This window comes from Hesperophylax consimilis, chromosome 1 (assembly GCF_061612785.1).
Source record: "Hesperophylax consimilis isolate HC1 chromosome 1, BYU_Hcon_1.0, whole genome shotgun sequence".
Taxonomy (NCBI): domain Eukaryota; kingdom Metazoa; phylum Arthropoda; class Insecta; order Trichoptera; family Limnephilidae; genus Hesperophylax; species Hesperophylax consimilis.
Genome location: NC_142836.1, coordinates 38944132 through 38954047, shown reverse-complemented (window position 1 = coordinate 38954047; position 9916 = coordinate 38944132). Strand labels below are relative to the sequence as shown.

At 33.0% G+C, this 9916-nt stretch overlaps 1 protein-coding gene across 2 annotated transcripts; it reads right to left on the bottom strand.

Moving 5' to 3' along the window:
- Nucleotides 1–293: 293 nt before the first annotated feature.
- Nucleotides 294–8906, bottom strand: TpnC25D (Troponin C at 25D). 2 transcript variants are annotated; one of them, XM_089633596.1, is made up of 5 exons: nucleotides 8778–8906; nucleotides 5709–5880; nucleotides 3345–3447; nucleotides 1547–1695; nucleotides 294–484 (listed from the first exon to the last, which is right to left on the bottom strand). In XM_089633596.1, exons 1-5 carry the CDS (start codon nucleotides 8778–8780, stop codon nucleotides 456–458), a joined length of 456 nt encoding a protein of 151 aa, XP_089489722.1. In that variant the 5' UTR covers nucleotides 8781–8906; the 3' UTR covers nucleotides 294–455. The 2 variants fall into 2 exon arrangements, with proteins under 2 accessions (XP_089489722.1, XP_089489715.1); XM_089633589.1 differs by lacking the exon at nucleotides 8778–8906 and having other exon boundaries at nucleotides 5709–5889.
- Between the last annotated feature and the right edge of the window lie 1010 nt (nucleotides 8907–9916).

Below are 9916 nucleotides of genomic sequence, written 5' to 3'. Positions count from 1 at the left end.
ATAATTTGGATTTCTATAGTTTCAAATCCCATAAGACAGAAAAATCATGGGGTCGTCGGAAGACCCACTTGGTTACAGACGTTTTGTTTAGCATCTTGGTCTGTAAAGAGTTAATCTGGGCTTGAGACATATTTACGTTCGTCAATTTGCAATTTGGTAGTTTTTCTTACCTAAATATCTCTCAAGGTCTCAAGCCGAGCTTATAAATCAACTGGCCTTACATAAGAGCTACATAACGGAGAAGACCCGAAAGTATGAAGCTTATTATTGACAAATAAGAAAAAGAAATAATGTTTGGAAGATATTTACAGATTTATTAATAAATTTATTACAAAATGCATTATGCTCTATACAATAAATAACACAAAGGGGGAACTAACACAGAATTGCGCTAAGGAAATCATGAAATTATAAGTTAAATTGAATTAAAGCTATTAAAGTGGTGGCGTCTCTCCTTAATCTCCGGTCATCATCTCCATGAACTCTGGAATAACAAGAAAATAACTCATTAGTGTTGTGTATATTTAAAAACAACAAATTAAAACCTATCTTCTTGCTTCATAGAAATTCCTAACCATTTTTACATAAATTTAGTGATTTTTAAAACGAGTTAATAAGATTTTAACTAATCATAGTTTTACTACACGTTTTATTTTATATATACGAAAGATTTATTATATCTACGACAAAAAAAACGTTCCTTTTCTAAAAAACTAACTATTGCGTTGACCTCTTCTTTTTGAAATTCTAGAGTTGTTGTCAAAATTTAACAACAGATTTTCGGCTTTATAGTTAAGGTGTGAATATGATATGTAAAAATCTGTTTTCATCACATTTCGGTTGCATGTGCGTGATGTGAAATATTTCGGTGTAATGATTTTAAAAATTGGAACTATCAATTCAAACCAGCGATATTGCAGGTACCAAAATTATTTTATTTACAATATAAGAATTGTGTATTTCTTTTGTTTAAATTTTTGACTAAATCTGTCAAAAAAAAATTATAAGTTTACTATTTTTTTAAATTATTACTCTCATATTATTTGTCTCGATAAATCGACAGAAAATCGATAATTTTGTTTTTGATAGGCAATGGTCATGAAGCAAATATTTTCAGGCTTACAAATCCTACAATTATTAAAATATTCCGTGATTTTTCACGGGTCTGCGCTAGTATTATCACAACTTTGTCAAAAACAAAACAAATTATGAGACATACATTTGGGTGTACTAGAGTGCTAATATTACAAAAAAATATCATTATTGATGTTGTTGTAGCTGAAAACGATTTTTTTTTCTAAAATTCGATTTTTTATGAAGATTTTCAGGAAAACCGTGCGGCGCACGGCTAAACTGAATTTTCCTGAAAATCTTCATACAAAAAATCGACGAAAAACAAATAAAACATCGTTTTCAACTAAAACAACACAATAATGTAATATTAGCACTCAAGTATACCCAAAAGTCACGAGCCGCCACGTCCGTAAGTGTAACTTTTTAGCTAATAAATAAAAATTTAAGTAAAATATAATAATAATTTAATTACCATCGAAGTCCACAGTTCCTGAGCCGTCAGTATCAATTTCCTCAATGATGCCATCGAGGTCCTTGGAGCTGAGCTTGTCGTCCAGAGCACCCAGGATCTCCTTCAGGGTGGAGGTGGTGATGTAGCCGTTACCTTCACGATCGTATAACCTGGGAACAACAACAATACACCCATTATTATCCGATACCGACAGACACACATAGTGGAAAGCATGAGATAATTGGAAATCACAAAAATGAGATAACATGATTTAATATTCATTTTTGTAGTGGATATAAACTGTTTTTGTATTACACTGTTATTAAGAAAGAGATAACGTTATTTGTTTTCCAATTTTGTTGTATACCGTTATATTATTAAAATACAAGCATGAGAAAAGGAATCTTGTGGTAAAACGTTATATCATAATACTAAAAAAATGAGAAAACATAATGTTGATTACACATTTTTTGTGGTATTATTGCACAAGATGAGATAACAACATTTGTTATTTATTTTTGTTGTATACCGTTATATTATTATAGCATAATAATGAGATAACGTAATTTGTTATGAATTTTTGTGGTATACCATTACATTTTATACCACAAGAATGAGAAAAAAATATTTAAAATGCATTTTTGTAGCAAATCGTTATAACACAAGAATGAGAAAAAATAATTTAATATGCATTTTTAAAGTATGCATATACCGCACAGGAATGAGAAAACATAATTTATTATGCATTTTTGTAATATTCCGTTTTGTTATTATAGCACAAGAATGAGAAATCATTATTTAATATGTGTTTTTGTAGTACTTATAAAGTTTTATTATCTTAGCACAAGAATGAGATAACTTAATTTGATATGCATTTTTGTGGTATACTGTAGTATTATTAAAAAGAAAAATATTATGCAAAAGTGGTAAAGGTAGTAAATAGTAATATTATCACACAGCGAAAATAAGAAAACATAATTTATTATGTATTTTTGTAGTATACCGTTGTATTATTATACCGCAAAAATGAGAAATCATAATTTTGAATGCATTTTTTGTCTTAGAATTTTGTTTTAGTTACGTTTTTATCTTCCCTTATTTTATTTCCGTTTTATTTTTCACAGACGTGCGAGGTTTTAATAGTAACGTTAATTTTTTGATTGAAAAGTGAGTGGAAAGAAACGTATATAGGTACACGTGTTTTCACTCAATTTTTACGAGTTGGGGGCAACAACCACATTCATTAAAATTGCTTTCTTACTGTATTATGCAAAGATAAACAAGTACCTATGTGAACGCAGGTTATCGTATTTTACTAATGTGCGAACTTTTAATCGTAAGAATTGTTTTCGTCTCACATAAAGATATCTTTTAATTTAACGATATCTGCAATTATAAAATAAATGTTATTAAAATTATTATTGTTAACTTCTCGCGTAACGTGGCCGATTAGATATAAATATTTTATAACAATACACTTTTCATAAAGTAGTTTTAAACTTTAGAACAATGTACTCGTATTAATTAACAAAAAGGATAAAATCTTAATTCACAACAAATTAATTTGTTCTTATAAAAAGAGGCAAACGTTTCCAGGATAATAATAATAGCCTGATAATATTTTTTGAATCCTTCCTACTTCCATCACCATAAGTGGAAAATTTTGCTTCCGCAATGATAATGATGATAATACAATACTTAGCCAGAAGAGGATTGGCCATTGAACCCTCGACGCCTGGAACCCTTTTGACCACTCATCTACTGATCGGTCTTATCAAAAAGTGATGCATTTTTGCCTAAAACATAAAATGTAAATTACCTGAAGGCTTCCTTAAGTTCCTGTTGCATGGCTTCCGCATCCTCTTCCTCGAGGAAGTGGGCAGCAATGTTGCAGAATCCGTCGAAGTTGACCTTTCCGGTTGCTAAAAATTAAATAAATGAAAAATTAAAAAACAACCATCATCAGTAGTATTTGTATGTCAAGACTAAAAAAACCATCATCAGCAAGTATTTGTATCTTTGTATGTCTAAACTAAAAACAACCATCATCAGTAGTATTTGTATGTCAAGACTAAAACAACCATCATCAGTAGTATTTGTATGTCAAGACTAAAAAAAAATCATCAGCAAGTATTTGTATGTCTAAACTAAAAAAAACCATCATCAGTAGTATTTGTATGTCAAGACTAAAAAAACCATCATCAGCAAGTATTTGTATGTCTAAACTAAAAACAACCATCATCAGTAGTATTTGTATGTCAAGACTAAAAAAACCATCATCAGCAAGTATTTGTATGTCTAAACTAAAAACAACCATCATCAGTAGTATTTGTATGTCAAGACTAAAAAAACCATCATCAGCAAGTATTTGTATGTCTAAATTAAAAACAACCATCATCAGTAGTATTTGTATGTCTAGTCTAAAAAAACCTTCATCAGCAAGTATTTGTATGTCTAAATTAAAAACAACCACCATCAGTAAGTATTTGTATGCCTAGATTAAAATATATGAATATTTTGCTAGAGAGTTTTTAATATATTTTTATAACACACACGAAACTAGATCTTTTTACAATTTGCGAGGGGGATTTGGGTACCGCCGCCCCGGGAACAATTTATTGTATAACCAACACCTCTGCCATAGGTCATTTCAAGTGGTTCACTACGTTAGGTGATTTAGGTTTATTTTGGTGCCCGAGTTCATCGGGTGAGGTGTGTTCAGGATGTACCTGCCCACTAGCTGCGTGGCGTGCCAGATCGGGAGAGGCTGGTTTGGCGAGACCCTTTCACCTCTCCAACTGGCCGTAGTGGGAGGGATATATTCATACGTCCGTCACTCCTAAACATACCGATGCCTAGATTCCTACTCAACCCTAATACCTTTTACTTTCCCTGATCTTCCTTTCCTTAAAAAAGACCCTCCACACAGATGACATAACATGGCCTCCTGTGTGTGGTTAATGTGAAAAAAGAAAGAAAGCTGAATGATTAATAATTTCTGTCGCGCATCGCATGACACGGCAAATATTTATATAGTACTAATCTATAATAATTGTGCGTTATTTAGCATTTTATCTTGCTTGACAAAAGCATTGTTACTTTGACCCATGAAGAACTGAGATGATTGCACCTCTACTTTTTGTCGACTCATCTAACAATGTTATGTCTTTGTTGAAGGTGGGTATATTCATGTGTTTTCGTTTTATCAATTCAAATAAATATGACATGCTAGTATGTAATGCATTGCGAATACTATTGCATCATCGGTCATCGGTGTCCATTAAAGAATAAATATAAAGCCATGCATTTGCCATGATCCTAACAAAATACCATCGATGCTTATTTATTATTAATTACGATTTTTCTTGGTCTCTTATATAAAAATGGACGAAACAAATAATCGTACCATTGTTTTTGCATATCTCATGCACTTGGTGGCAATTTACTAGGCATCAGTTCTTTTAGAATATTTTTAGTGTGAATATTGGGATTATTATTAACTACAAGAAATGTAATAAAAATATGGGTCCGCCGACTATTGGTCCCCCGACAATTCATCCCCGTCAATTGAACCCTCAAACAGTTGATCCCTTACATATTGATTCCCCGGAAAGTGTGAATGTAAAATTATCTTTTCAAATTTGTCTATTAAAATTATTGCGGAATCGCTCGCGCGTTTTCTAGTACAAGGTATTTTTCACACACTATTTTCTAATACAGGGAAAATCTAGACGGCCTCCGTGGTTGAGGGTAAGGCTCTCAACTGCGAATGCGGAGGTCTTAGGTTCGAATCCCGCCTAGCACAAGTAAATTGTATTTAATTAATAGGAGTTATTTCACAATTGATTAATTAAACATAGAATTATGTATATTTGCGGCACGTTCCAGAGTGGAAGAAATTAAATTTAAGAAGAGGTTAAAGACCACCGTTCTGAATTGACACCAGATATTAACCAGAATTGAATAGCTAGGTATTTTCCCACCTTCCTCTCCTATTCTCCTTCCCCTCCCCACTTCCTTACAACACATCTCAATTAAAATGAGTTATTTGGACATTTTTTCTGTGGAATTGGGATTATTGCCTATATACCTACAATCGCCTACGTAAATTTCATCAGGTGGCGTTGGTGTTTATTCAATGTATGGTAAAAAAATGTTAGTTTAAAGCTACAATGGTGTTTACATTCTGGGTCATTCTCATCGATGAGTGCCTGCAGCTCGCTGTCGTCGAAGAGCTGTCCCATGGTATTGAGGATGGTGGAGATCTTCAGCACCTCGATGTAGCCAGACTTGGTGGTGTCAAACATCTGGAACGCCTTGCGCATGATGGCCATCTTCTGTTCATCGTCGGAGTCCTGAAACATGAAGAACACGTCTGTTAGTGACTACATCCTTATTATATTTAATGCGCTAAATTCATTTCCTTTCACGCCAATGACCAGTGACCACACTCTGCGTAATTATTTGGTTATAATTCTAGATAGATAAGAATAAGGAATTGTCCTTAATTTTAAAATAAATTAATTTTTTACTTCCATCCGAGATAACTGGAATAGAAGGTAATGAAAAAGTCGTTAATTTAGTCATCAAAAGGAACTGGAATCGCAGTTAACAAGCAGTAAAAGTCTTTAATAATTTAAAGGTTAAGGACAATTCCTTATCGTTAGAACCGAAATCTCTCCCCCGGGAACACCAAGATCATGCCTGTTAGAAGACGTCACATATCTCCTTTCTTTTCAATTACCAGTGATCTCTGCTGACTTGGATACAAAATTTCTGTCCGAGTTAGGAATCGAAATTGGATTTCTATTTTCCACTTCGAAAGTTCGCAGCGCTAACCGCTACTCTATGATTGTTGTTCTAGTATTTACAACAGTCCTACGAACCTATCACTCACTCTTCACATTTGATTTTCATTCATTCAGAAATGATACAAAATATCGTATTGATATGAAATTAAATTCTGTGCTCTCATGTTAGTTTGCATACTTCAAAATTACCTATGGCATTCAGGATCAATGGCGTAGGTTTATTATAAATACTATGTCCACCAAATGTAATAAAAAAACAAAATATTGTAATAATTACTATTTAACCTAACCTAAACTTTTTCAAAGTGATTTCGGATAATATCAAAAAATCGCAGAAAACTAATTCATGTTCCTAATTTTTTTAATTAAAAAATACCTTTAATTTCTAGCACAAAAAGTGAGAACATTCTACTATTTTCAATCAGATTTTAATACAATTACCTAAGAATTCTAATATGTACTCGCATGTAATATGATTCTTCATTTCTGTCCAAGGACCAATGAAAAATAACTCGGTAATATTAGATTTTTTGTCTTCGCGTAAAATGTAGCAACGAATTTGTCACCTGGCCAAGATCTGAGATGAACGAGATGAGATGCTGTAGATGGAGGCCTAGGACGGTATGTGTTATGATTATTTATTTCTCCACGGTCTAGTACCTCTTAATGTGAGACGTGGGCAGATCTCGGAGCCCTGACAAATGACATTCCCGACTTATCTTCTCACATTCTAGTACATTCATTATGTACATTACGCAAAGTGCTTGAACATTCATTATTATTGCACTACCACTGACAGATCCATTTAAACTTCTCCCTCTCTCTCTCCGATGAACGAAGCATGACGTATGAACTGAAACAACTTTTGTGTATCATGCATCGTTTATGAGAAAAGGGGAGATGTTTTATTTCATAAATTTAAAATATTTGAATTCTCCATACTTCCGTAAATAAAAATGGATATGTTAGCTGTGCAATCATGATGGAGAATCTAGCTGGCAGAGACATGAACAAGCGACGCCTGAGTGGGAACCCAATGCTTTGGATCACTCGGTCACTAATCAGTTACAACGGATATATCAGCTGTATATGGCAGGAATTATCGATCAGTAAGACGTATCTAAAAGAATACGGCATCAATTTTTTTCAGAAGCCAAGACCAGCTAACGGCAATAAGTGATATTCAAAAGAAGGAAGTCGGTACCTATCCGCTATGATTAACGAACTTAGTCCACCGACGCGACGGGGCTATCGACCACTTCTACGAAATTCCCGACGGAATGTAACATGAAGCGTGAATTTTTTTTAATAGCATCTAAATTAAAGAACGTTACTATTACATTATAACATCAATTTTACAACCATCAAATAATTTTTACTACTTGAAGTTTTTAATTTCTAATTTTGAACCACTAAATCGTGGAATTTCATTTTAGTATGAATTTTTAACGTAAGTTAAATTTTAAAGATTCCTCAAAAATTTCCTTTCATCAGTTTATACAAACAAATTGAATGATTTTATTTCGTCAGAAGATTCAAAATACCATAAAACATAACTAATTTAGGTTGTCTGAGAAAAATTTAATCAGTTGTGTCAATAACATAATAATTTATCAGAAATTATTTAAATTGCCTTTTTCAAAATTTGAATAATAATATCCCGTGATTTTTCGTGGGTTTATTTTATAGTGTTTTAAATTACTTCGATTACTGCCATTTTTCCTGCGTTTTTTATTCCATTATATCAAAATATTGGAAGGCGATGCACTACGTCGTGAAATATTTTAAAATGAGCCGCTATCAATAACAACCCTTACGTAGATGGCGATAAGGTTTAAATTTCCGCTTAACACCATCCGCCTGTTTTGATTTATGCAAGAAAAAAACATTGCCAAAAAGCGCCTTTTATTTTATTTTGTGGATGTTCAGGCATAAATGTATAATTTTTTTTATCGTTTTATAAATAACTTAATTTGCCACATTATACCACAAAATTATAACCGATAATGGGTTTGTAAGTAGGAGATTTTGAACTTTAAAGCAGTTTTCATAGGCCTTATACATCATTTTTTTCTGGGCTTATAAAAAGACTTATCTAAAAAATACTCGACTATTTCAAAGGCCAAGATATATTCTACTCGCAGTATTTAATTAAAGCATCTGGAACATTTCAAGGCGACCAAATTTTCAAACCAAACACACATGATTTTGCATTACTATGTATGGCATCGCCTTACATTACACATTACAAAAGCATCCTATTTAAACGTAACATCTAGTACTTCTAAGATGAAATTATCAAAAGCTATGAAAGCTGTAATTTTTTTTTACTTCATCGAACACAAATCACACCACAAAGATCTGATCACATAAAACGCATCACTTATCACAAGTACACAATGCAGAAGTTATCCAGAGAACAGAAAGCAGCAAGAGCTCACCATGGTGACGGTTTAGTAGTACAGCAGCACAAATCACTCACACTGGACCCGCGGCTCCAGCCTCCCTTTATATGGGATCGGGAAGATACTGAAACGGCTCGCCGCACGCACAAACCGGCTCAAATAATTCGTTTTTAAAGATTCTGAAAATAAATCCTATAATTTTCCCTTACGGTGATATGATGAAAATTCCGCCCGCTTCGTTGCTGTACACTCAGTGTATACATTCAGATTTATAAGATTTTAACTATAAAGTAAACATTCTTCGTGTTATAACTCTTGAACGGTGAGCTCTTGCGTCATGAAATTACCTCAGATTTTTTCAGCTGGAGGTTTAGATCAGCATAGCTATTTTTAGTCAGCAAATGTTATATCCATCGTGAGATAAGATGTTTTGAAATATAAATCAAACTAAGAAAACATACTCGTATATCCAAAACAATGTGTTTAATTTCCTCTTCTTTTGAAAACTAAAATTTCCTCTGAAATTATGATATTTGTAAGTAAGTACTTTCGTTACTAATACACACAACAGTATGGAGGATGTATTTTATGTCATTTTAAGGGATGCTGGGTGTAGTGTCTTTTTAAGGAGAGGAAGGAGAGCAAGTTCTGTGGGTCAGTGTGTCCAGGAGTGACGGTCGTATGAATCCATCCCTCCAACTACGGTGCAAGGCGATAGGTCGAGAAAGTCCGACTGGAGATATCAAAAGGTCTCCCTCAACTAGTCTCAATACCTAGACAAACCTCACTCAATGAACCTTATTACAGTATTTATTATAAATAACAATTACTAAACATAAAACTAACATTGTTTAATAAAATAATAATACTTCACTGTACAATTTTATAAAAATGTTATATATTTCATCACTTTAATTAACTAACTAATAATCTTGGTCTTATATCTCACTCCTTGCTTCATTTACATTTATACATCGTCTCACGCACGCTTTTCAATTATTCTAACTGTTGAGATGGCTTCTTCAAGTATTTGATGCCTTGATCGTGCCATGTGTTCCTCCGGCGTCACCGAATTCTTTTGCCATTATTTTCGGCGTCGTACATTCTTCTGATTTCGCTTGCATTAGCCTTAAATTATTTGCGATTTTGCACATTTCACATACGTTCATACATTG

Excerpts from the sequence above, each read along its gene's own strand:
- TpnC25D (XM_089633589.1), bottom strand. The coding sequence starts at position 5,889 with ATGTTTCAGGACTCCGACGATGAACAGAAGATGGCCATCATGCGCAAG. Across the intron at positions 3,448-5,708 it reads CGATGAGAATGACCCAGAAT|CAACCGGAAAGGTCAACTTC; the intron begins GTAAACACCATT and ends TTTAATTTTTAG. Across the intron at positions 485-1,546 it reads AGGAACTGTGGACTTCGATG|AGTTCATGGAGATGATGACC; the intron begins GTAATTAAATTA and ends TTGTTATTCCAG.